This window comes from Genypterus blacodes, unplaced genomic scaffold (genome assembly GCF_046128005.1).
Source record: "Genypterus blacodes isolate CSIRO-AG114 ecotype Tasmania unplaced genomic scaffold, CSIRO-AGI_Gbla_v1 ptg000053l_1, whole genome shotgun sequence".
Taxonomy (NCBI): domain Eukaryota; kingdom Metazoa; phylum Chordata; class Actinopteri; order Ophidiiformes; family Ophidiidae; genus Genypterus; species Genypterus blacodes.
Genome location: NW_027466865.1, coordinates 3,298,246 through 3,326,196, shown reverse-complemented (window position 1 = coordinate 3,326,196; position 27,951 = coordinate 3,298,246). Strand labels below are relative to the sequence as shown.

The window sequence follows — 27,951 nt, the reverse complement described above, 5'->3', positions numbered from 1 at the left end:
TCACTGCCATTTCCCTCCCTGCTCCCTCCATTCAGTCACGTTTCTTCTTCTTTCCCCCCTTTCCTTCCTTCTTTTCCCCTTCTTCATCGTCTAGATTGCCTCACGGTCCTTCCTTGCTGTTCTCCATTGATCGAGCTCACAATCTCCACAGCTCTCTTCTCTAACGTCTCTTTGTTTATCTGTCCTCCTCGCTATCTGTTGCTCTTCTCCTCCTGCTATCTGCCCTCTGTGTCCCCTGCCTCATCCTTACCTTCTCCTGCCACCTAACTGCTTATTTAAACATAACGCAGCATCTTTTTTTAACCCATTACTCCCCCCCATGATTACCTCCATTGTCTTGAGGAAATTAGTAAAGCAGGTAAATGAAACATGTTGCACTCAGGAATCTGCATGAATATTGTTTTAGAGGCTGCAACTTCATGATTTCACCTCATGTTCTCTTTCTTCACCATCTCAACTCAGCACCTAGAACCCCCCCGCCCCTTATTCTCTCTCTCTCTCTCTCTCTCTCTCTCTCTCTCTCTCTCTCTCTCCCTCCCTCTCTCCCCCCACCCCCTTCTCTGTCTCTCTCTCTTGGTCTCTCTCCCTCTTTCTTTGTCTACCTGCTGATTCCAGACGCAGCGAGTGGAGACCAATCTGAGGACGCCGGTGCTCGACAGAAAGCAATGATGTCATCTCCTCAGCTCTAGCGGGCAGCAGTGCTGAAGCCACATCACCGAGACACCGTGGCTACGATAAGCGCCTCTTTTCAAGACATATAGAGGTATTTGCTCTTGCCTGTATTTAAGGCATGTTATTTACACACTCTTATCCCCAACAAGAATGAATAATGCATGCTGTATGTTATGATGAACATCAATAAACTGTGGCGCAAACATGGTAATGCATCTGTTATTAAATAAACTTAGAGTGACTCTTCAACTGACAATTTACAGTTTTGTTTTGGCTTCCTCTTTCTATTAATGGAAGCACATTCTGAGCTTCTTTACTGGAAACTAAGGTGATAATTGTCCTCTTGAAGCAGGGGACATAAAATCAGAGTGGAAATCTATTCAAACTCTTCTGCCCCCAAAATTAAAGGAAACTCTCAAACATTCTAAAAGCTTAAAACAACAAGCTTACAGGAACAAATGTGAGGAAGAATAAATCACTTGAGGAAAAATGTGAACAATTTTAAAACTTGGATAGATAATGATTCGTGTTCACTACATACTATTTGAACAAAGACGACAAGCATCAGCCCCAACTGGACTAAATCACATCACTCCTATTGATATGTCACTTTATGACCATGAAAGTACACGTGGTCAACAGACTGATCTGTGGCTCGTGCTGTGGTCAAGGACAGTATGAGGACAAAGACTCTGCTCTCCTGCAGACACAGACACACTTGCATTCCGCATGCTGTATGATGTCTGGTTCAAAAGCAGATTAAATAGAATCAATTAAAACGTGGACACACACACACAAACACACACACACACGCACACGCACTACAACTATGTTAGCAAAGCTTGTTACCATGACAACAGACAGTGTGTGTGTGTGTGTGTGTGTGTGTGTGTGTGTGTGTGTGTGTGTGTGTGTGTGTGTGTGTGCACGGGAGAGAGACTCAGAATATTGAGTCAAGTCTGAAGATGATGTATTATCCAGTGCAGGAGAAGAAGAATTGAAAAGGGGGGAGAGTGTGTGTGTGTGTGTGTGTGTGGGGGGGGTAATGTGAAGCATAGGATAAAGAGGAAAAACACAGAAGGAAATATGTGAATGAGAGGAAAGACAGTGGAGAAATGGAGGTGTGTAACAAATGTAACAGAGAGGGTTGGACAACTGGAGGGAAGAGACAAAGAGCCAGACAGGGGTGAAGAGGTGAAAAGACGGACGGACTAGATACCGAAAAGAAAACAGTCGGGTGGAGAGAGAGGCAGGAATGACACGTGTGTAAAGAAGAGGAACAGCGGCGAGTCCACCAAAGAAACAGGTTGGAGGAGAAAGCAGCAGCGTCTAAACATGCAGGCGCTGGTTTCTACATCACATTCCCTGTGGGCAGAACCATTACATCACACCTAGACTCCTTGGCCTTCACAGATATGTTGAAGCAGAAGGTAGAAAGCAAAGCTGTCTCTGGGCCTCTGGGCTTGTGCGTGCTGCTGGGAGGGTTTTTTGGAAGACTTCTACTTTGAAGGGTTGTGACTCCAAACTAGTGTAAGATGTGCTGTTGCGGCATCTAAAAGCATGTTTGCTCTCACTAACACCAGGGGACCAAAAACTACATTTATCCTTCCAAATGAAACCTTGTAGCGTATTCGTAGCACAAAACATTTTAGTGCCTCTATAAGAAGATTGTAAATCATCAACATTGTTTTTTTTCTACAAAAGGATAAATGCCAAACTTACGAGCGAGGCCGACTTTATGGTGGCAAAGCGCCCCTGGTTCTTGTAGTTGTGGGCTTGGCTGCTCATATCTGAAGAAGCCGGTCTCAGCTCTGGACGGTGGTCCCGGTGGATCCCATCATCCCAGTTGTACTGATGATCCTGTGAGACATGAATATTTCCTTTTAATGCAATACAAGAAGAAATGACTGAAACAAACATGATGTGAAAATGTGAGTATTGTGGTAAATAGCACCTCAAAGTTCATTTGGAGAACTTCAACTTTTCACTGTCAATCTGCGACTTTCTAAATGATAAACTTCTATCAACTTCACACGAAAAAGCACTTTAAATGTAAAAATAAATCTTCTAGATTAGCTAAAAAGGTGTCAGCCGTAACCCGGTAAGTATGATGAAATGTCAACATTTTCAGAGGCTCCCTCAATTAAACAGAGAAGCTTTTCAGGAGCCTTGGGGCCAAAGTGAAACATGTGAGGCAGAAACTTAAACATCCTCTGAAAACAATGTGTGTCATTTTCATTTGTTCTCATCGCATCCGCTTAACATGTGACAACACACTGACTCTCTGTTCATGAAGTGACATCCGTATTCATACACTGTCAACACACAAAGGACACGTGAAGAAAGAGAATGACAGAGCGGTGACAGGCATCTCATCACCGCATCTCAAGTTATTTGGGATATTCAATGAGGAATGTGATGTATTGTGTGTTGACCTAAATGTCTATGTATCTGTCTGTGTGTGTGTACACATATATGTGTGTGTGTGTGTGTGCAGGATGACAGAGCAGTAAGTGTGTGCTGTTGACATGCGTACAGAGCCTTTGTTCTCCAAGTGTGAGCTGTGTCGGTGATGAACTTGAAGTGATCTGCCAAACAGAGACGACTGTGTCGACGGTTTCCATGGCTTCACGGGGGGGAGGGGATTACACATATACTTGAGAATAGTCAGAGGAAACCAGAGGATGTTTGCATGTATCTCCGTGTCCTTTCAGTTACTAGAGTGCACAATTATTGCACATAGAAAGAAAATAATTGTAAATATAGTTTTGATTAATTTGAACACTGAGGCTGTATCAAAAGTGTTTTCACTGCATTGGGGCCTTCACCTTCTTGGTGTGCGGGGAGGAGTCCATTGTGCTACCATAGTCCTGGAGGTGCATCGTTGTCATGTCGGAGCAACTATCGTCCGGCATGCTGTTCACACTGCTGCTCTGGCTGCCCGTGCTGACTGAGGTGCTGGGGATGGAGTGGTTGCTGCCCAGGCTGTTCATCTTACCGCTGACCGCCTCGCTGTCCTGCAAGTGATCAAACACACACGCACACACACATTCACAAACATTGTTAGGTAATCTGGGATCACTTTACTTTTCCCAGTCACGAGTTTCAGTAATTACATTACAATGAACGGCCTAGTGAAAGGGCTCAATCACAAACATCCAATGTCAAACTTGTGACATCAAAACTAACTGTGTTATAAATGCTGCTGTACACGACTCAACCTTGCTAAACAGGATCTGATGGGTTCTTCACCAGGTGTGATGCTGGGGGAATAAAGTAATGACCTCCTAAGTGCATTACAGTCATGCTAAATTGACAATTAACCTTTAATTGTCCAGATGTGTATGTGACTGTGTTGGTCAGTGCCCATGCCAGCCTGTCTGTCTGTCTGTCTGAGACGTCCAACAGGTCTCTAATTGGAGAGACCCTGAGTGTGTGCATGTGGTAGAGAGTAAAGAGGACCCGCTGGGAATCAATTTGCAGAGCTTTCACATGTAGGACACAAGGATTAGGTTTAGTGTTTCTGCAAACCTATTAATGACATACTTGTAGATGCTATACTGAGTCTTTCTAAACTATGAAGCAGATCCTTCATGAGGACGTGGACAGGTTAGTACAGATACACTCCTTTTTCTCAGTAAAGCCTTCAATGGTGTCAAGTTGCAGTGAGCTCCCGTGGCAGCTCTGAATTGCATCCCGCAGTGTAGGATGACAGAGGACACAGCGGCTGCTGGCTGTCCGTGCATGTTCATCCTGCCTCTGGCCAGGTCAACCAAGGGACAAGCCATCTCCACAATTAGCCAAGCAGAAGTAGACATCAGTTTGTTTTTGGCAATTAAAAAATGCAACCACAGGCCCTTTTGGGTCTTCTATCCAGTCGTATTAGAGCAGATTAACTTGTGAGTCTGTGAAAGAGGCCAGTTTGGATTTGTGTTTCCTGTTCCTCCTTCTTTTACATTTGAGTTTCTGTTACATCACTTCAGACTGTTGGACTGGCACTTCCTCACCCTGCCAGTCTGAGTTCCTACTTCTGGGCAGGCTGCATTCTAAATTATAGGGCTGGTTGTTCTAAGTCCTTATTTCTAGATCAAACTGTCAGAACAGTCAGGGCTGCATCTTTTTCAAAGGGTTCTCCAAATCCAGCTGAGAAAAACACATTCCTTTTTCTAAATGTGAAAGGTCAAATACACTATACAGTACATATCATAATGAAGAAGCAACTGCAAATTATGCATTATATAGATGCTTCCTTTTGTTCTTTTCATAGTCTAGATATTTAAACTAGTACAGTCTCTGCCAGTGTGCCAGTTGGTAAAGTTAAAATCACTTATTGAAGTTATAATCACTTTCCCCAATGTTTTACTTCATGTTGTTTGATGGGGTTGATAAATAGATTTTTTTACAAATTTTACAGGTTGAAGAGAAGTACTTGAATGCACCATAATTGTCATGCTGGAAGGAGATGGAGCCTTATTTCCGTGACACACTTTTGCTGGATCCAATGCCCGATGATCGCTGCACTAAAAATGACACACTGCAGTATGTCAACGGACTAGATTATTGATTATAGATTTTTTTTTTTGCTGGCTACCTGGTTATTGCTTGTTTCTATTTCTGTCCACTATTGCTGCTGCCTTTGATTGAACACGTGCTGTGGACCTGTGGTGTCAGTTCTAATGTGTCTGTTTTATTTATCTGGCTGCAAAGAGAGTCTCTTGGTGATAGTAAAGTCGAATTGAAAAGACTTGATCTCTTTGCGGTGAAAGTTGGAGAAATGTGAACAGAATATAAATGAGGCTCAGTTGCTTTTATGGTTTTTACTCCTCGTCCTTTATTCACCTTCTCCAGTTGTTACCCGTGTCCTCCTTAAAGGTTGGCAATGTGCTTATATCTATCCCCTGTATTATTTGGTCTCCGCTGAGGTTCTGTCCGCTGAGCTACCCCCTTTCCCCTCTCCCAGTGAAACCCACCTCCTCCTCCTCCTGGCCCTCTCCTGTGGGGCCATTGTGTTTCTCTTGGTAGAGGATCTTCTTCATCTTGCGGTACTGCAGATTGTCCAGCTCACGCACCGCATCCTTGGTCCTCTGGATGAGGTCGATGAGAATACGTTGCGAGCGTTCCCGTCGCACAAACTCATGCTGGTAAGAGTAAGAGGGAGGACTTAGTTAGTAATGGAAGGGGACACATATGAAAAGGGCAACAGGAAGGAAAGTTTGGAGACAATGCTTTCTAAAAAAATATTGTATAATCATATCATAATTCAAACCTTTTACAGTGCATTTGTAATATAATATTTTCTGTTTAATTGACAACAGGTTTGACACTTTTCTTACTCAGGAGTGTGTCGTCTTGAGCATAATTTCAATGAGCACCGCAACTCTTAACACTAGAGGGCGCCTGTAGGTTACTCATTCACATTCACTGAACACATGGCATTTGTGGAGGATTGTCTATAAAATTGGTGTTTACAAATACTACAAATACCTGTCATTCAAATAAATAATGTGTAAATTGCATTTCTTTCTGCATAACACATAAAGATATAATTGTAGAACATGCAGATCATTAAGTATGAATGGAGAAGTTTCAGGTGTCACACACACACACACACACACACACACACACACACACACACACACACACACACACACACACACACACACACACACACACACACACACAAAAAATAAACAATGTGACAGGGACCTTGCATGACAAAGAGTACTTGCATTGATTCTCCTGTCAATATTTGTTTACTTTCACTTACGGAAAAGTTTGCAGGACAGGTTTTCTGTTGTCATTGCTACATTGACATCAGTGGGGGTTTAAGCCTGAAGGTAAGGAAAGCAACTTCCAGTAATTTAGTGGATTAGAGGGTGGGGCATTATATATTTTTGTAATTATTTTGTGTTATGGGGGTGTTGGGTTGGCCGTGTATAGATTAATGGAGGTTTAAGAGGCTGTTTGAATATATTCAAATGGAGTTACATAGTTATAATATATATTATATGAAATATACTTGTTACATAGTTGTAACAATACACCGGCATGGAAATATACTGTATCTACTTGGAGATGTTTTGTATTTGTGCACTTACATTTGCAGCACTGTCATCAACCTTAGTGACAAAACATGGACATTATAAAGACAACAAGATCTCACAGGACACCAACACTCACTCACTCACATCTATTAAACACATTTAGCTTAAATGACTGGATGGTGAAATGTACCCAAGCTAAAAGCAGTGGAATGGAATATCTATAATGTATATACAGTATACTGTATGTTAAAATATAGTTTGGGGTCTGTTACCATCTCTTTCTCTCTCCCTTTGCACACCTACAACTCCATGCTAGATTAATGAGTTAGTCAGGACAAGGGGATGACATCACACTCTCAAAATAGAGATGAGCGAGATCTGCCCTGTTTTTCTGACGGGCCTACACCAGAGCGTGGGTGGATGGCCACCCTTGTCCTCTCCACCCAGCAGACGCTTTTTTTCCAGGATTTTTCCTCATTATTCCTGTCAAAGAACCAACAGCATTTCCACAGCATCCTCTCATAGTCCCTTCAGAGCAACTAAAGCAGGCTTATACATCCATTCAGAACTAATAGATATTTAAAGATGCCCGATATGCCCGGTTCAACTTTTCTTCTTCTTATCTGACAATGATTATTTTCAAATTCAAACTTTGACAAGACAGCAGCCAAATGCCATGTATAATGTTTCTAATATTTTCCAAAATTTTCTTGAAAAACTCCCTCTTTCCTATTCCCAAAATTGTTTTAAAATCAGCTTGTGCATTTGCTGAGTTTAGTCAGCTGTTTTTAGATTGTTATTAACATTATTAGTAACATGAGGAGCACATTTGCTGAACCAGAAGTAGAAGACAAGGGCCCCGAGATTAGTTTCCCAATTTCCCTCACACACAAAGACAAAGAGCAGTGTGTGTAAATGTGTGTATACATTGAAACATATTATTAATCTTCCCCTTGTATCCCCTCACAACCCATCACTGTAAACCAGCTGCTATGTCACTGATCACATTTTTGTTGTGACCAAGTTTATGTGTCCGAGGCTAGGCAGCTGTAAACACCTCTCTTTGAGATCCTGCACAGTCGAGTGCAACAACCAAGAACATAAAAGAGAGGGAGTGACGTGTAACTAAGGTCTATGTGAGGAATAAAAACAAGGATGTTTTAGTCGCATTGTATATGTTTTAGACCAATACACCACTGTGTGCATGTGGTTTTTTAAGTGAATGTAAAATGTGTGTTTAGACTAAATCATACATCAGGGATTCATCATATAATATCATCCATTTGATTACACATTCATAACACCAGAGGAGGAGGACATGTGCTTGATTGTGGATTCCTACATTTTAGGGGAAGGTTAGGTATTAGTAGTATTAGTAACCACTAGTAATAACAGTAACAGTAGTAGTATTTACTTTAGTGTCAGGGTTCAAGGTAGGATGTTTTGTGTTCTGATAAGTCAGTCTATTTGACCCTTTCAAGGCTAACATTATGTTGAAATATTGAATGTTTATGGTAATTGTACCCATTAAGCCTGGGGAGAGTGAAGGCCAAGGTCAGAGAAGAGGCCGACCATGGACAAGGCACCTTCCTGTGTACATCTTAGGAGAGATTCCAGATTGTCTTTAGGTGCTATAAACAAGAGGTTGGGCTATGCCAAATATAGGATATAGGCTACATCTAAGTGTAGAATAAAGGAAAGAATGATTAATGTAAGACAGTTATGTGATCTAGTGGCAGCTTAGACTAATGCACTTTTTTCAACCCTTTTCATCTGAATAGTCACAAGGAAAAGCTCTTTTCTTTTGGCTTATTCCATAAAACAAACCTCTTTTACATTCTAAAATGTATGTGAACTAATGAATACATTTTAAAAGGAGAGATTAATCTTAATTTTCCCTGTAGATCTCTCTTATAAATCAGGTCAACATATATAAAAACTATCTGAACACAGAAGCTGGTTGTCTTAAAGGGTACAGTTACCCTATATTATTTTCCAGTTCCTGAAAAAGACCACACGAAGGTAGCTGCATACACATGTATAACAAACAGCTTCACAACAAATATAGAAGCATTAGCACTCAAGCACCCATAATGATGAAACTCTAATCAAAACAACTGACATGAAAGCAAAGAAGACACACAAGCGTTACGGATCCACAAGGGACCATTACTATTGCGCAGGGAGAAAAAAAACCCCAGAATGAAACAAGCTTTTCACTGCAGGGTGCCTGACGAAAAAAAAAAAGAGTTGATGTGCTTGCGTATTAACAGAAGCTGTGGGTGGGAGGGGTGTGACTCATTCACACGGCTCAGGGATTGAGTGTGGCAGGAAGTGAACTCACAGCTGCGAGATTTAAAAAAGGAAGACCACTCACTCGTAGCAGCTCCCCTGACGAGGGTCTGTCCTGAGGAATTTTCAGTAGGCAGTAGTCGACAAAGCTCCGGAAAGGGTCAGACCTGGGGAAAAATGGAGGGGAAGATCATTGAAGAAGACTGACCACGGTGACAGCAGGTCATCAAATCCCAAGCTTTGTCAGGAGAGGAATCACAGAGCAGAGAATGTGAATGTTTACCTCAAACAAGACTGTACAACGTTTGAAAAAAATGAAAATCTGTTTAAAAACAATACAAAATTTGAGTCAGGTTGTCATTGTCGCAGCCTTTGTTTCTTCCTCCGTCCGTGGATGAGCTTAACATATTTGCATTTTGTAGTGAAAGTGCCTATTTGCAGCAACCCACACCTACCCCTTTAAAAGATCTTTATCAAAAGGGGAGAGGGGGGGTGTGGTGAGGTGAGGTGTTTAACTTGTGGTTAGACTGTATCGCTCTATCGTGCCCCAACTGTACAAACTGCCCACACACCAGCAAAGTCGTGACGGCAGAATGAGGAATCCAGGCAGAAAAGAATTGAGCTTCTGTGTGTTGTGCTTCAGCAGTTATGAATTATGAATGTAAATGGTGGTGATATTTGTGCCAAAAACAAAACTTTTTGTTCCTAACTGTTCACTAACTTAGAGATAGTAGCCAAGCTTCAGGCTACTCGTGGTTTAGATCAGTTAGTTCATCTGTAACCAACTCTTTTTGATGAGTAATCTGTTCAAATGGGATCGTTTGTGCTATGTTTGCCATATCAGTGAATTAAACCAGAGCACTCTGATGTAATCCCTCATGTAGTCCCCTCTGAACCATATATGGATTATGTAAATATATGGAGCAACGTATAAATAGGTCACTGGAGCTGTGTAGCTCTGTTCTCATAAATCTGATCTTGATATAATAGATGTGACTTTATACATTTGGTCTGCTGTGAGAGCTCATTAAGAAAAAAAACGGAGTACTGTGAAGACCTCCAGTGCTTAGCTAGCAGCTACACCTCAACATTTATGTCTGATGTCGTCCGTGATTAGCCTGGATGAACTTATGTGCCATGCCAGTGTGTATACAGAGCACATTGTGGCCATGTGAGTTTGTGCTGAAGGAACTTTATGAGGCTGATGTCTCTACTAGTCTCATCTGGCAGGATGCTGCTGATGCCTGAGGCCACTGAAGCTCCTCCAAAAATACCACAACCCTGCACCACCCCACACAATCATACGCCTCAGCATGATGCTTCAAACCAGTGCTGATTTCACAACAGGCCTGTGCCACGCACCGTCATATGCACCGTCTCCTGACAATTTGCTCTTAGCCAGTGCCCACGATACATACCCTGTTTTCACTCAGTCAGTTTACACCATTATTGAACTGAGAACACGGGGGGAGGACACAGAAAGGCCACTGGTGCCTTCAGGCTGTTGTGTAGCAGGTTGAGCGCAACATTCAGCGACCCGCTATGCAGAAGATCCAGCTTTATACAGAACAATACAGGGAAGGCAGACTTGCATGACTCCGCCTGTCCGTTGCCACACACACCTCACATGACAGCCTCTACTAAGCATACAGAGGCAAATTACAAGTGGAACATCAAACACAGGGTTAATATTTGATGAGTGACAATCGCAACTCGCATGCAAAATGAGAGCAGTGGAAAGAGCGACTGAGAGGAAATCTGCTCTGCTCATTTCCCCGATCTATCATTCACATGTTTTTGTTGCAAGGTTTACCATGATACACACATGGAGTGTAACATGTCATTTCTATACAAACACTTTCCAGATAAAAAAACAAATTACAAGTTGATGTGAGGTGTAAATGCGTACAGAACACACTGCGATCAGAATGTTACCCATGCGTATTGTGATGGGATCTCAGTGACCATTACCCTGGTGTAAATACAGCTGGGACACACTTGTGAGATAATATCCTGCCACAGGTCACCCCACCTAGCTGGCCAACTGGCTCCACTCGCTGCTCACCTACAGTGTGGCTCATCCCACAGTGGGCAGGACCGTCCCGGCAGTGGGTGTGTCAGGCGGTGATAAAAACAGGCAGTGTGGTCAAGACAGTGTGGCACTGATAAATGACTTCTGGCAAGCCATTGAGTCAGTCTCCATTCCCTCCTGCCATGTTTTTGTATTCCACTATAGGACCGTGCGGAATACATAATGCATTAACCCAAACTATTTTTTGGCGGGGTGGCATTTCCCTTTAATACTTTGGATTACATTAAGCAAAGGCTACACTTTCTAACGTGCGGGATGTGGAGAGCAATGCTGATTTATCACCGACATCAATATCAGATTTCTTTGCAGGCTGTGAGTTCGAACACTGGAATGGTAACATTTGGTGTGTCTGTGTTTGTGTGTGTTGTTTGTGTGTGTGTGTGTGTGCGCGTGCGTGTGTTCAACTCACCACTCGTTCGACTGTAGCGTAGGAGAGTCGTTCTGGGCGATGTGATATAAGGCACTCATGGCGTTCATGTTGAACAAAGGGGGTTTACGCTCCGCTAAAATAGGGGAAGAATTTTACACATATTGAACGTAAAAGTCACATGCCTTTACATGTCGCCCCCAAAATGAGTCTCACTGAATGAAAATACTTGTTTACGAACTAGCCCCTCAAATAAAGCAGCTAAGTAAATGTATTTCTGGATTTAATGAAGCTGTTATTGGGGAAGGACATGCCCTTTTTGTTTCCGGAGTCTCAAGTCTCAGCCCATTATTCTCTGCTCACCAAGTTCAATACAGGTGATACCCAGGGACCAGATGTCCACCTTCCCCTCATATTGACCTTCGTCCATGGCTAGGATCACTTCTGGGGCCATCCTGAGGACACAGAGACATGCAAGCACACAAAGACACATGCTCCGTTCATAAATGACGAGTGAAAAATCCATGAAAATGTTCTAATCTGCTAAGCCTCTCAGAGCTTTCAAAGGCTGGTACGCTGTAATAGCAGCTCAGGTTTTCTATGTGTGGGCTCCTGTAACTGGTGTGTGACAATTGTGTGCGTCCATTTAATGACGAGAGAGACAAAGTGGTCTGTTGCTGGCTTTTGGGATCAAGTGTTTATTATTGGTGTAACTTTTTGTGTACTGGATGGAACCAGAGGAAATCTGAAAGAAGCGAAACATCCCGACCCAGTTTGCTCTCTGTCATAAAAGGAAACAAGTGATATCGTCTCATGTCAGGTGGCGGCGTGACTGACCAGTAAGGTGTTCCCACAAAGGAGTTGGCAGGTGAGGCAATGGAGGCGGAGCCAAAGTCGGCCAGTTTGACCTGTCCTAGCTCCGTCAGCAGGACGTTGCCAGCTTTCACATCTCTGGATATGGAGAAAAGAGCAGTGGTGAAGCAATGGGAAGCCACATCAGCTCAGGTCTTGATTTCTGCTTTAAGCATGATGGGTTTCTTCATACAGTATGTATGCGCAACAACATTTTCACACAGAATAGATAGATAGAAGAACAAAAATTGAGGTAGAATCAAAAGTCTCATTTGTTACATGCTTTATTTCTCAAATGAAAACACAGACCTAAATCTCTGAACGGGAATCTTTAAACCTGATCTATGTGGTTGCCGTGTTGAAACATATGTGATCCAAATTATGAAAATAAATGCTGAATAAGGTCTTGTTGTCCATCATGTTTTAAAGAGAGGCATTAAGTTGCATCTGTCGCAAGCTAATGAAAGAAAAGCCTTTTTTTTCCCCTCAGCAACCTGGCTTCTGGTGTATTTATGCACATTATGCTTTCATTATAACAAGTTTTATGACATTTTCTAATCTCTGTGTGGCATATGTGAGAGTCAGAGTCAAAAGGATTAGTACAGTACGTGCTTTTGTTGGATACCAATCATATTTGTGTGCCATAAAAGATAATGTCGACACCAGTGAGATAGAAGGGTTATTACCTCCTGAAATTGATTGTCAAGAACGATGAAAACAACAGACAAGGATTTTTACAACTTAATTAGTAAACCCTGCAATAAAGGGAGAGGGTGTGTGTGTCTCTCCTCCCATCTTCTTTTTTCTTAAAGGTCTCTTTCTGTTGGGAAATGTGGCCCAAGCAAACAACCTGACTCACCTGTGAATCATATTATGGGAATGTAGGTAAGCCAGTCCTAGCAAGGCACCATGGGTAATGGCAGCAATTTCAACCTCTTGGAGCGGTTTCTTATGAACTATCAGAGACAGAAAAAAGACAAAACGTCTGTGAACCTTGTGAGAGCTTGGAATCAATCCACTAAATCAGTCTGACCTGTTTAACACAAAGGTCTTTGTTCAAATCATAGTCCTCTGACAAAGAGGGTCTACGCATCGAATAAAGCCACTGCATATACGTAATTGTGACGTGAGTGTTTCAATGAAGGTCCTGGCAACCTTAACATCAGCGTTTTAATCATGAATACGTAGGTGTGGTGCTTCATTATCCAACAGTTATCACAATGAAAGGTGTATATAAAACACTTTGCACTTCTGACAAAACAAAATTCCCCTGCTGGCTGCCATCTGGTTAACACATACAATGTTGCAAGCTCTAAAAAAGGTGCTCTGTGGACTGCAGCAGCGACAGAGGCTTTGTGCTAAAGTAAAAGGTCAAAGCTGAACTATACCTGAGCAATTTCATGAGAAATTTCATGAATAACACGCTAGGTTCAGATCAGCAATGTATTGAGTAATAGCCGGTTGAAGCTTGATCACAAGGTTATACTAAAAGCTCAAACTTGGCTTCAATTCTTGTGAATTTAAAGAAGTCTGAATATTTGGACACAGTTCACTAAACTTAACGAGTATTGATTAGTATGAGTATTCACAACAAGAATTTATGGAGCAGGTTTTCATGATGTGTAAGGATGTTTTCAAAGCTATAGAAGATGTTATTCAGTCAAGGAATGTTTGCTGTTGTTGAATCTACTCTGGGTTTGGTTTGGTTTCACAAAGAATAACTTTAAGGGAATCCAAACACTCAGGACTTGCAGTGTATACCAAACCAAACTGACTGACCTTCGGGACATCTCAAAAACATTCTCGGTCTCAAAAGCATTTTACGTCACATATGTGAATAGGACATGTTGCTTTCACATGGCTGCATGGGCGAATGGAGCTCATATTGACCACATAAAACAACATTCTAACCTTCAACATGGTACATTGAAGACGTATGAAAACATATTCTAACAGCTCCCCTCTGGTGAGCGCTACAGAGCACTGGACGACAAAACAACCAGACACAAGCACAGCTTCTTCCCACAGGCAGTCACTCCACATTTATCCTAGCATCTTTGCACTCTGCACCATTGAACAATTGGTTGAATCTAATCTAACCTAATATCAAATAAACATTGACATTTTTTTTAAAAGAATGCATAAAAAGGCATTCACATTAAGAATAGAATGATAATACTAAAATAAATTTGAACATTGAAATCGAATCAAAGTGTGATTTCATAAAAGTGCACATTTGCAATATGGTCCGGTGTTTATGTGCAACATAATGTGTTGACTACAACGATAAGAGTCAGGATGACATTCCTGATTAAGAATTGGTGTGGGCACATTAAACATTAACCAGCATACTTTCCTTACCTTCTAATAAATCTGATGCAGAGCCCAGGCAGTACTCCATCACCAGCTGAAACAAGATATGATTACAACTTATCAGTCACACAGGGTTCAATCTACCTGTAATACATCCTCTTAAATACAACGCTTTAGGCAACAGTTTTACAAAATGACTCCAATGTGAAGATGTTCTCTATAGCAAATAGCTGACACAGGAAAGGGGAGTCAGGCAGAGGTCAAACGGAATAAACAGAAAAAGTGAAAGGTACATATGAGAAGTGAGGAAAAAGATATAGATATGATGTAGATGCAGAAACGATGCACTAACCCAGGCAGTGTTGTCTTTCAAGTAGCAGCCTTTGTACTCAATGGTGTTTGGGTGTCGCAGTTGTCCCAAAAACTTGACCTCCTTAATGATGTCCTGCCACTTCTGTCAAAAAACAGCAAAATAGACAAAGGGTTACACACTGCAGACCAATATAATAACATTTAATTAGGCACTGTGGTGAATTTGGTTACAATGGTGCGACCAGCCTCACTGATATAATAACAATATCCTAACAGCTCTAGTACACTGAATAACGAGAGATGACAACTAAATCTTATTCAAGTTATTACTGATTTTTAAAGCTGTTCAAATATCTGCTAGAAGCTGAGTCTGGTAACTCACAAGGTTGCTTTGGCTTTAGCTTTTGAAACTTTAAATGTTCAGCAAGGTTTTACAGCACAGGAATGCTTGTTCATACGGGGGACTGCCTGAATGCCAAAGTGCATTGTGAGATGTAATACAGGCAGAGGTCTCTTAGTTACGAAATAGTTACTTTGTGTTTGGTTTTTTTGTGTGTTAGTGTGTATGTGCTGTATGTGTGCATGCGTGTCTTACTTCTGTAGTCTGCTTGCCATTATAAGACATCTTTTTGATGGCCACCACTTCATTGGAGTAGGAGTTACGGGCCTGAAGGTAAACAAGGAGGTTAGATAACATTCACATTAAATCGCAGGTAAACTTGAAGAAATGCAACAGACTCTCACACCCTCACAAGACATTCAAATGAGGGTTTGAATTTACTGCATCATATCATGCGACAAAACAAAAGCCACATTCAATATAAACCATATGGCTCCTCTTCCATACAAAACTAAACACCATGAGATCAGTGATGTCACACATGAATTACCATCAAAACACAATGAGAGAAACTAACAAACTGGTTAAAAAGTCATGTTGTTGTACAAAGACTTGTAAAGGACTTTTATAATTTTTTTCTGGTGAAAAATTAAATACTTTACTTGGTTATTAAAATTCGATCACATAACGATCACAAAAATGGATACGTTAAATAATTGACTTCCTTCGGAGAGTGATTGTTGATGTATCAAGGTTGATCCGGCGGTGAAATGAATAAATCCCATATATACACAAATGGATCTACAGAGGAATGACGCAGTAACACAATTTTCCTGTCTGACAGTACACTTGACAATACAACAACAGGGAAGCCTGTATGTTAGAGGTTACATTGTTACTCTGTAGCTTCTGTGTTTGACTTGTTTTTGTACATCTGCATGGTGCGAGCCCTGAAGGCATTCATTCATTCATTCAGCCTTGGGGAGGCTACGCTGCAGCTCACCATTAGCTTTTATCTGAGATTCATCCCACTAACAAATGATTGGGAATCACATGCTGAGGTTCAAATAGAATTAAAGCAGCGGCAGGCAACAGAGAATTCCCATTTGACTTTATTCAGATTCATTTGATCCCTATGATTGCCTGTCAGTCCATACACAATGGCCGTTCCCTCTGGTGTGATGTGCAGATGGATGGCTTAGGATGAAAATGGGAAAGAAATCATGGAGCTCCGAATCACTGAAATACTAATTGTTAGAAGAAAAAAAGGGTGTTTCAGAGTTACAGGATAATTCATTTAACATGCACTATGGGTTTACAGTTTAAATAATTTGTTTGCAAATCAATTTAGGGTTCAAAGGCTGAAAATACAACAAAATTTGATTTTAAACATTAATTATTAGTTCAGCATGGGGTTTGGGGTTTTAGGATTTATAAATAAGTTGGCTATTCACTTGCAGTACTTGAACCCTGTAAGACTGCAAAGTCTTACAATTTATACAAAATATATGGTTTATATTTACTGGAGCTGTTATTGGTAATGGATAAACCTAGCAGTGCAGCAGATGTAACATGGATAGCATAAGTGTGTCAGTGAGCACAGCACTGGCATCTGGGCAAGATTCAGGCTCATAGTGGAGCCTGTAAGCCAGACAGACTTGTGCAGCAGCTGATACACTCAGTGTGTGTGTGTGTGTGTGTGTGTGTGTGTGTGTGTGTGTGTGTGTGTGTGTGTGTGTGTATGTGTGTGTGTGTGTGTGTGTGAGAGAGAGACTTGGGATAGAACAAAACAGCAACGCAAAGTCAGCCAGGAAAATCGTGCCCAGCTATTGCCAGTTTCTCTTTTTGTATACCAGGAGAAGAGCATCTGTCTTGTAATGGAGGGAAGAGGCTTATAGCTCCCAGCTATAGGAGAGGAGAGGAGAGGAGAGGAGAGGCTGCATGCTTTCATCCCCTTTCACACAGCTTTAGAATCAAAGGCTTGATGAATAATTAGCGATGATAAAATTAATAACAAAGTGTTGAGAGGAATCTGTCTCCACTTAATTGCGTTCAATGAGCCATAATATAGTGAACTACATGCACAGTGTGTGTAAAAACCAATGAATCAATGAATGAACACAAATGGAACGCTATAGCAAAAGCTATAGTCTTTTGTTAATTACGGTCATGTAGTACGAGGCTGCTCATGAACAAAGCTGCTCAAAGCTAATGGTTCCACCCAACCGACATAAATCAATCTTCCAGTGCCATAACATACTGTATTGATTTCCAGACTTTTTAATGACTTTAAAGACATGACTTGGACATATTCAAACTTGAAAGCAAACCATGTCTGCTCGGTGATGCACTGATGACACAAAGTTGTTCCGCAGCAAAAAAATCCTGGATTCAGATGTGACTGGGCTTGCATGATCTTCCTGTGTCTGCGTTTACTCTGCCTCTCATCCAACGAATGCTTAAAGTGCTGCTGATTCAATTAAATTTTCACAGTGAACGCTTTAATCTATGTTTAAAACTTCAAATGGACTACGTTTGATATTATGCACAGGTCAGAATCTTTCAAAAGCTTCCATGGCTTGAGGGAGGTGAGGTAGACAGATTTCAAAATGAGGTTAATTTGGCTGAAACTGTGACACTTACAAAGTAGACAGCCCCGAAGCTGCCATGTCCGATCTCATGCAGGTCACAGAAGACATCCTCGGGGTCATCTTTGAAGAAGAGGTCAGCCAGCTCGGGGTCTTTCAATGCTCCTTTCCGCGTGGACGACGGCATGATGGGCTGGACATGAGCTAGGCGGCAGGGATCACGCTCACATACACACTACTGCTGATGCCGCCACCGGATATCCACGATGGGGCCGGCATTGGCCAGCTAGAACTAGGAAAGAAAACAGAGGAGAAAAAAGGTGTGAAGTGCCTTTGAGGTTATCAGGTTATTTATATGTGACTGTTTTTTTCTATGACTCAGACTGACAAATAACTGGTGGTGTGTGTTACTTGATACTCTTTATTGTGGTTTTTGCACCCAACCTCCTATCAGCAACTGCACCTACATAGTGCCATGCTAAATCAGGACAGCAATAACTGAAGCTCATCCACAAAGCCTTTGCTACATGAACAACAGTGTTATGCAATGGAAATATAAATGATCCTATGGCAAAATGAAGTTTTAAAACGCTGAATGTAAGATGTAACACAAAAGCACACGATTACAGGCCAACATTTTAAATTTTCAATATTGACATTGTTTGATTTAAATTGATGCTCATGCGTGTGTGCATCCATTTATCTATTTGTGTCTCATGCTGATGGAAGGTAAGACAGGAAAAAAAGACAGTCATATGATGACAGCTAGCTGTCTAGTCCTGCTGCTCATCCAAGTCACAGTCACACTCACTCACTTACACCAACATGCATGCACTCGCACACACACACATACTGGACAGCTGAAGCTGAGTCACTGATGCATAATTTCTACCCATGCACACACTGTAACAGTTCCCCATGTGTGCGCACAAACTCTGAATATTTTGCGTCAACGAGCTGCAGCCTGGACACCCTGCTCCAGTTAGCTCCACTGCACATACATCGCACACACAGACACAGACACACACACACACACACAGACACTTTTCTGTCTTTTTCAATCTACCATGAAATATCTGTGCACATTGGCCAGATGCAGCAAGTGAAAATGGCTCCAAAGCCTGGGCCCACACAATGCAAGCTGACATATAGGCAGAGACAGAAAGACACACATACACACAGGCCAAGACACTCAGCATCAGCGTCATCCTAATCCTGTGGTTTTAAAGGGATTCAAGCAATCACACCCACACTAAATATGTCAGTCTTAAATGCAAAGCATTGCCCTCTATTCAACACCAGATGCTTATAGATGGCAGTGTTGGTGGCATTTTGGATCCGTTTGGACACAGGTTCTCCGGATGCAATGACTCCTTTTTTGATTAATGGGGATGTCTCAATTCAATTGTTCATCTCAATCCAGGTCATTTAATCCCAATCCCATTATTACATTTTGCTTTAAAAAAAAAAAAAAACAAAGCTTCACACAAGTGCAGCAAACAATTAGTTGATTTGAATCACTTAATAGCGTGACTGATTGATTAAACGATTTGATGATTCGCAGGGAGGTTGTGTCCAAACTAGGTCACTGGCATTGTTTAATAGAAAATTGGGGACCCTACGGACCTAAAAGCTCTTAGAGGCTTTTCCACGTGTCAGGGATCATGCTCTGTGGTCCCATGCCAATCCACTCTGCAGACCTTGGCTTTACTTCCAGACCTGGTAAGTAAACCCCTGAACACGAGCCATCACACAAAATATATTTAAATCTAAGTAATAAAGAGATGGGCATCGATCCAGTGGCCAATATATTCATATTCTTTGACCATCTCAATATTCACGCTAGTCACAGTGGAGAAAATGCTGTCAAGTCAATACCCTCTCTGAATGAACTGCAAATTCAACTTTACCAAGGCTTTTGGTAAATCTGTGAATATCAGAGCACAGTGTTTATGTTGTCCAAACTAGAAATTAGATGATTTAATAAAAGGACTAAAAGCTGAACTTGTGCTATGGATGAAAACTAGACTGATGTGGAACTGGAACGCTCCCAGACAAATGGCTGATTACACAATAGGGTCTCCAGGATCTCTGGCAGGCAGGACAACTCGGACATTAGACGGTATAAGATCTAAGATCAGACATCATTGTGATTTGTTACATCGGCACTAAAAGACAACGTAAATGGTTTAAGATGACTTCATCTGGATTCTAGATTACATTGCGATCATTTGGCAGACGCTTTTATCCAAAGCGACTTACATTACAGTTACCACCCTTCGCAGAGGGGGGAGCAATTGAGGGTTCGGTGCTCAGGGGCACCTCGGCAGGGGCTTGAACCGGCAACCCTCCGGTTCCCAAGCGGAAGCTCTACCCACTGAGCCACTGCCTCCCCTAGATGGATCTAAGATGTCTATACTGACTGTCTACCAGACAGTCAGTATAGACATATGTAGGTTATGTTATCTCAAGTCTGTCATATCAATATTCCTACTGTAGGTGTTTTGGCAAGACATTTTCACAAAAACGCACAAACTGCTTCTTGCTGGGACTGAACATATGACCCTGTGGATGTGGGATGGTTCCTTGAGCACTTTACCAGCTTGCTATCATCTGAAATCTGTTCCTCCGTGAAGTGTGAACATAATGGCCAAGTGCTTGGAATGGCAGCCAATTGTGTAGCTTGACTAAAGTCATTTTCATGGCATTCAGCTGTCCTTCCTTTCTGAGAATGCCCGGGAATACGTTTGGAAAAGGCTGCCATGCTGCCACATAAACAACCGACAAGGTTTCAGTTTACCTGCCTACATAATTCAAGTGCCCATATACACAATGTGCGTAACTTCTCAGGCACATGTACTTGGTGCCTCAGGGAACCTGTTGGCCATTGAGGCATTTCTCAGAAGCATGAAGCCTTCACCTTGAACCTTTACCACATATGACAGAGGTGTGCTGAAAATTACACTAATGGCACTGAATCATACACGTACATACAGTATACGTTGATATAGGACAGAGACTCTCCTGTGAACTATTCATGGTAAATGATAGCCCAATTAAATGCTCCATGCTTATTAGGGCTTTCATCACATGTTACTGTGATGTTGGTCCTCCAAAGCTCAGATCAAAGGCCTCTCATTAAGACTCAATTAGCCATCAGCACTGTAGCATATTTCTGTCTGAAAATGTGTTGTTGCTGTTTTTCTATCTCACTATCTGTTCGTTTTCATCTGTGTACCTGTGTGCGTCCACGTGTTTGCGCGTGTGTCTCCTGGTTGCATCAGTCCTGTCTGTCTCTCATCTCTCTTGTTGGAGCTCTCCAGACGGCTCCAGAAATAAACCCTGATACAAGCCCCATTTCAACCTTCTCCCCATCAAAATCGTACTCGTGTAGGGAGACTAAACTGCTGAAACTACTGGAGACGAAGTAACAGGAAAGGCACGGAATGTAATAAGAGGGGTGAGAGCGAAGACAATAAGGGGAAAAGGAAGGATTACCTAGACAAAGCGACTGAGACATAGACCCAAATGTCTCCTGAGAGCCAAGGAGCAAATTTCACCCATGTGACACAGCTTTCAAAGCTGATCTCAATGACAATGATGGAAGGAGAGAGCAGACGAGTAAAGGACAGATAAAAATAGAGCAAATGAACACTTGTGTCATGTGATCACATTGGAGACTGTGCTTCGATCTAAGCTTCTAACCTTCTTTCTCACTACTCCACCTCTTCCTCCTCCTCTCCTCCTAGATGTGTGAAGTGATGAAACGTGGTAACAACAGGTTGTAACGGGTGTGCGTGGCTACTGTCGAGCTACAAACGGCACTGTGCTGTGAGAGAAAGGTGATTAGGCAAATAGCTTAGACGGATTAAAAGCTTGGCGTGTGTGTGTATGTTTGGGTGCATTTAATATTACATGTGCATTCCTATATGCCACTGCTTGACACTGAATTTGCGTGTCAGGATACTGTGTGTGAGTGTTTCAGTGGGTACGTGTAGTAATAATAATATCAGACGATAAGCCCTTTCATGCATGTATTGCCGTTTACGTGAATAATTGAGATGAGTGTTACGTGTTTTGTGTGTGAGTGTGTGTGTAAGTGGAGGATGGATAATGGTTGTGGAAACGTTATAGAGCGATCATATGCTTTGCATCAATCTGGCCTGAGCTTTAACACACATACGGCAAATAGGTGTGTATCCTAATATGGCATATGATCTAAACTGTCATACACGGAAAAGCAAAAGTGTAACATATAACATTAATTCAATTTCGGTGCTCATAACAGGGAGCCGGCATGCATAAAAGCAGCAACCTGGCACAGGCAGACATAAATGAATAACAGCGGTTAATAATGTGATTAGTATCAGCTGTGTTTAACAAAATATGTCCAATATGAGAAGGGGTTTTGTAATATCTTGACATTTAAGACTCACACGGGCTGGGTCAGTTATTCCAGCAGATTATGTCAAAATTGGACCTTTGGAGAAAAATGTGTTGACATCACGAGACTCCATATAATTTAGTTACATTAGAGGTTGTGCAGGATGTTGGGAATCAACACCAATCAAACTTAGTCTGTAATTCCTGCTCACACATTTTTCCTTTGAGATTCATTCTGGGTGCAGTGATGCATGAAGATGGCAGATTTAGTTTTCAAACTATCAAAACGCAATGTCATCAACTGCTGAAACTACAGAGACAATACGTCACTGTGCCTCTAATGCAGTTAGTCTGTGTTTGTGTTTGAATCAGTGCAGACAAATTGAACAGAGAAACCGGATCTTAAAACCAGATACTAAGATATAAAACAATGTGGTAGTGCTGTGACACCAGTAGTGAAAATACATATACACAAGTACACTTCAGTCCAAACTTAATGTCCACAAAGGTAATGGTTGTGGATGCATTAACACACATGGATACACACCCACAGTATTATGTGTTCCATGGGATTTGATGGAGAACACCACTCCACCGTACATCTTATAGGACGTCATCCCACTCACCCTTCTGTCCTATCCTCCCTCTATTCCTTAAGGCTTCTCACTTACCTCTTCCCACTCTTTAACACTTTACACCCCTCTCTCTGTATAACCCTTCTTCTTTTATCAATTTCTGTGAATAAGCACTTTGATGAAGAAGAATCTTCTATAACTCTCCCTCTCTTGGGTTTGCCTGTACTCTCTCTAAACTCTTCGGAGGGAGCCAGTGAAGCGCTGCTGCGACTGCACGTGTGTGTGTTTGCATGTGTATACATGTATAAATGACTGCAAGGGTATGACTGTGTGTATGAATAAGTGTGCACATTTGTTCTTTAAATCTGCATGAAGTGTGTCAAGATACATACTATATGTATATACAGAGTGTATGTGTGTGTGTGTGTGTGTGTGTGTGTGTGTGTGTGTGTGTGTGTGTGTGTGTGTGTGTGTGTGTGTGTGTGTGTGTAGCAGAAGGATTTAGCAGCTTACTGCCATCCCTTCTGGCTTTAGGCAGAAACAAGAATTAGGCAGACTGTCGGAATTCTTACTGGGATTCAAACAACCAGCTCTAATCAAAAACGGTACAGCAGCTGTACATCAATCATATTGTGCATTGAGACATACTGTGCGGGTATAGAATGTGTGTGGGGGTGTGTGTGTGTAAGAGCAAAAGAAAAACAATTACGTAACAATCCTCTACCCTTATGATATAAAAGAGATAGAGAGTGCACGAGTTTTACAGGAGTGTAGAATGCGTGTATGTGTGAGTGTGTGTGTGCACATGTATTGTACGAGTGATTATGGAAGTCAGGATCACACATGCACACACGCACACACGCACACATAAAATCACTGCCCTTTAGTAATCCTGTCCTAATCAAAAAGTAAAGACTGTGAAAGGATGTCAGCCAAAGACCCTGGAGCGGAGTGTGTGCATGTGTGTGGCATGCACATGCTGCATGACATGAAGTGGGTCAATCTCCTTATTAATAATACAGAAACCTATTTAAATGCACAGTGCTGGATAGTATGGGATGGTGATTACTGGTGTTTCCTAAAAAGGGCTAAGTGTGACAGGCCTGTTGGAGAGACGGAGGACGGCTGTTCCCTTTATGAAGCGTACGTGCTCTGTGATTACACAAGGCACAAGCATGGACGTGGCACAAGAGGGGATCAGCGCACACACACACACACACACACACACACACACACACACACACACACACACACACAGCTCTTTTGCCAAAAGCTTCTCAACACACTTGTTTGTGACTCAGCAGGCGCATTTGCACAGAATGCGCGCGCACGTACGCACACACACATACACACACAAAAAGCGCTCCGTTCAGTGATTGGTATGGGTACTCTGCGATGATGACAGGTTGACAGAAGCACTTATATTATCACCAAACAAGTGCATAAAAGTGGATAAAATGATGATGCGACACTTCCTTTTCCTAATTACCTTTCCAGTTAGTGGTCCTCCTTTTGAACTTCGACCTTTCTGTGAAGTTAATCATTCAAGTAAAAGTAGAAACAGTGTTCACCTAGAAAGGCTAATGTCCAATAACATCCATCCGTTAAGTCATTAAAGTCTTTTACGACACACAATAAAGTTAATTGTTCAATGCCTCAATTTCTGCAGGATCTTTGGAACAACTCTTTCATAAATATATGAGGGAAAAAGCTTTGGTCTGTGGGCGATGAGGTTACAAGCTACAAGGAGACATCACCTGGTGGATGGATGGATTTCACACATGCACACAAGGCCCTAACTGTACAAAAGTGGGGCAGTAAACTGGAGGGTGAATACAGAAGAGAATTGCGCAGAATATGATATAATGCTTTCACATACACACATTTTAAATAACAAAAGAAGCTGAAAGAAAGCTGACTATCAACTGAGCCATTGTTAATACCAGGAATCAGCCCTGCTGTATATACTGTGTGTAACCTACCTGTAGGAAATGTGTTAAGCGGCGTTGGGCAAGCACCTTTCACCTTTCCCTCCTTAGTTTAACTCTGTATTTGACTTCTTGCGGTCTTGCCTCGTGACTGGAAGACAGAAGAAAAGAAATGGAGAAACAACAATTAGTTTGTTGAGCGGTGTTCAGAGCTTCGAAGACGTGTGAACTGATGCCGCTATTCAGGAAGAAGTTTCTGTTTACCGCCAAACACATCCTCTCTATCAAATACATGACCGCAATGAGCGACACAACTGTGAACAAACAACCACGCACACACCCACAGGCCAGCAAAGGCTAAAATACTGTATATCTTTCTCTCACACACAGACACACACACACACACACACAAACACACACACACACACACACACACACACACACACACACACACACAAACTTAAGATCTGAGCAATTGGCTTGGTGCTCTCGACTCGATCGGTTTGGTGTAATTAACCTCTAGCTGCAACTTTAAACCGAGAATTACAAAACCAGACGTACAACAAACCAGCTGCTCTGTACAAGCAGTCTGACAAAACAATAATTACATCCATAATTCATCCCATCAAAGACCCAGTGACCTTTGCTTTAAGTAATTCACTTCCTGGGTGGAATTAAACTGGAATGAGCCAGTGACATCCATTCTTCTTTTCCTCTACCTCTCGCATTTATCGAGCGACTCCTTTCCTCTTTCTGTTGATCATACTGAGCAACTGATTGGGCGCTCAGAGGAAAATGCTTTCAACGGTAAAGATGGAGGGAGGATGGAGGGGTGGGAGAAGAGGGATAAAACCGTATCGTGTGCCCTCCGACTGTCCTGAATGATTTATAACACAAACTGACACTTGCATGAGCCTCTGGGAAAGTTGTGGCCGCAGTCCCGCTCCTCCTCTTCCTCGCTCATTCCGGCCTTAGCTTTTGCATTGGAAAGAGGACGCGAGTGAGACCAATCAATGAAAGAGATAAAGTGATAAAGTGAGAGAGAGAGAGAGAAAGGAGTGCAAAAGAGTGAGAATTTAATAAAATCCTTTGCATTTGTTAATGTTTTCACTTGTCAATTTTGTTCTTTACGCTTTACAAAGTAAATTGAAAGGACAGGACAAAATGGAGTGAACGATGGTCATTACACACACACACACATGCGCACACTCTAGTCGGGAAAGGTTGGCCTCCTCAAATCCTAGTTTGATTCCCAGATAGACTGCAGTGAGGACAGGGGTGGGCATATTTCTGGAGCATTCAGATAACGTATTTGTTCCATGTCAAAACCCTTGGTGTGTTGGCGACAAGTGGGACTTCAAGAGGAAACTACATGTTATTGAATGCGTGTCCAGTTTTGTTCTTTTAATTGTTTCTCCATGTTGGCACTTGGCAAAGCAGCTTTAGAATGCCTGTGGTGAGGGTCACACCCCCCTGCCTGACCGGTTAGATCGGGTTTACATGAGAACTTGGTTGTCCCTGTAACTAGATGATTGGTAATTCATTTTATTCTGAAATGTACAATTTAGTAATTTATAATATGACGCTGTTGTTTCTAATATGCAGACATCAGTGTTGCAACTTTAAGGTTAGTTTAGATGACATCACTGTTGTGAAGGCATCACTGTTTATTGCTTAATATAAAATGACATCATTGTTAGTTTGATGGCATCACCTTGTTAGTTTTTTGGAGTAGACTTTAAAGCTCAACATACTGTTGTAAGCGACACTGGAAACAAGTCTTTTGATTGTACATTAGGATGTACATTGTCTTGAATATTGAGTATTTCCAAGGAAGTAACCTAGTCTCGGCATGCTAGAAACAAACAAAGTTCAGAACATTATTCGGGGTTCCAGCATTTGCATAGGGTTGTTTTCATTCCATTTACACAACCAGCAGTGTAAAAAAGCGCATATAGTCAAGTTTAACCCTTAGAAGTATAGACAAATCTGCTGTATATCCGGGGATTGTTCTACGACTAGACATGGCTTGAACAACTACAGCAACACACCACAAACACAACATTAATAATCATTAATCATCATTGCAGGGGTTTACATAATGATTACATGATAAAATACATATGGTGACATGAGCCACAAAAGCTTAGAAAGAGACACAAGGTGACGGCAAACAGGATGTGAAGAGAGAACGAGGGGAGTTAAAGCCATAGATGACTCAATGCTACGTTGCTTCTCGTGGGGGATCTCTGCTCTAGCACAGACAGGAGAAACTGTAAGCAAGTATTTGTGTATTATTTTGATATACTTCAGATGTTTTAAAACTTCAAAGGGTTGAAAACTTTGTGATGGTCGCTTTGGTCTTCCCTTTGGGTTAATGTCAGGCAAATACAGAGATTTAAAAAAAGGAATTCCCGAACACAATATGATCTTTCTCAGAAGCATGGCTGGTGCACCGACTAATGATCAAAGTCCTGATATCCAACTCCTACTTTCTCTTCCTATTATTACATGACCCACTGCAATATGAATCATAAATCCTGAGTCACAAGTTATCGCTGAACAATTGCCAAGGTACAATTTGGTTGAGCAGACTGTCTTAACTATCATGTATTACATTTCTGTGGTTTCTTAAGTAAACTTATCTAATACATAGCAGCTTGCATAGGGATGGGCCAAACGTCTTATCATGCGCATGTGATATTAGGTATTCAACAAAGACAGGGATCAAGCCCAAAGCCTATTTTTGTTCTAGATCCCAAACTCTTCACCAAGAATACCGATTACCCCGTGGACCCATGATTACCTCACCTCCTGTGTGGACAGTATGTGTCTCTGTGGAGAGTATGAACTCCCTGCTGTTAGTAACCATCAAAGTACCTTTGAGCAAGCCACCAAAGCCTTAGTTGTTTCCGAAAAGGTTTTGGATTGGGGCAAAACCTAGATTTCACAATTAAACAAAGTATCATCGATTATAGAATAGAAAGAAGACAAGATTAAAAGTATTTAGCACAAACTTTTTTGCCAGTTTTTACCACGGCTGTATTACAGGTAGAATTCACTTTGATACTCGAGAATTACTCTGCTTTGATCATCATCCACAGTTCATTGATGCAGAAGTGTAGTTAAATGTTTACATCTGGCTATAACAGGGATAAGGGTGCACAGTCTGATTGCCTCTGTCATAATATTT

The 27,951-nt window shown here is 41.7% G+C and overlaps 1 protein-coding gene across 4 annotated transcripts in view; it reads right to left on the bottom strand.

Moving 5' to 3' along the window:
- The window catches only part of taok3a (TAO kinase 3a), a 55,185-nt gene that overhangs the window by 10,882 nt on the left and 16,352 nt on the right, over window positions 1-27,951 (bottom strand). For 2 of the 4 annotated variants that reach the window (XM_076150682.1, XM_076150683.1), the window contains exons 2-14: window positions 24,813-24,909; window positions 17,928-18,164; window positions 15,540-15,611; window positions 14,985-15,086; window positions 14,681-14,726; window positions 13,179-13,275; window positions 12,305-12,418; window positions 11,831-11,922; window positions 11,510-11,603; window positions 9,094-9,175; window positions 5,643-5,810; window positions 3,501-3,689; window positions 2,395-2,532 (exon numbers count right to left, since the gene is read on the bottom strand). In XM_076150682.1, coding sequence (XP_076006797.1) covers window positions 2,395-2,532; window positions 3,501-3,689; window positions 5,643-5,810; window positions 9,094-9,175; window positions 11,510-11,603; window positions 11,831-11,922; window positions 12,305-12,418; window positions 13,179-13,275; window positions 14,681-14,726; window positions 14,985-15,086; window positions 15,540-15,611; window positions 17,928-18,059 — 1,326 coding nt within the window. In that variant the 5' untranslated portion in view covers window positions 18,060-18,164; window positions 24,813-24,909. Of the gene's footprint in view, window positions 1-2,394; window positions 2,533-3,500; window positions 3,690-5,642; window positions 5,811-9,093; window positions 9,176-11,509; window positions 11,604-11,830; window positions 11,923-12,304; window positions 12,419-13,178; window positions 13,276-14,680; window positions 14,727-14,984; window positions 15,087-15,539; window positions 15,612-17,927; window positions 18,165-21,577; window positions 21,666-24,812; window positions 24,910-27,951 lie in introns of those variants that run through there. The other 2 variants (XM_076150685.1, XM_076150684.1) reach the window with 2 other exon arrangements.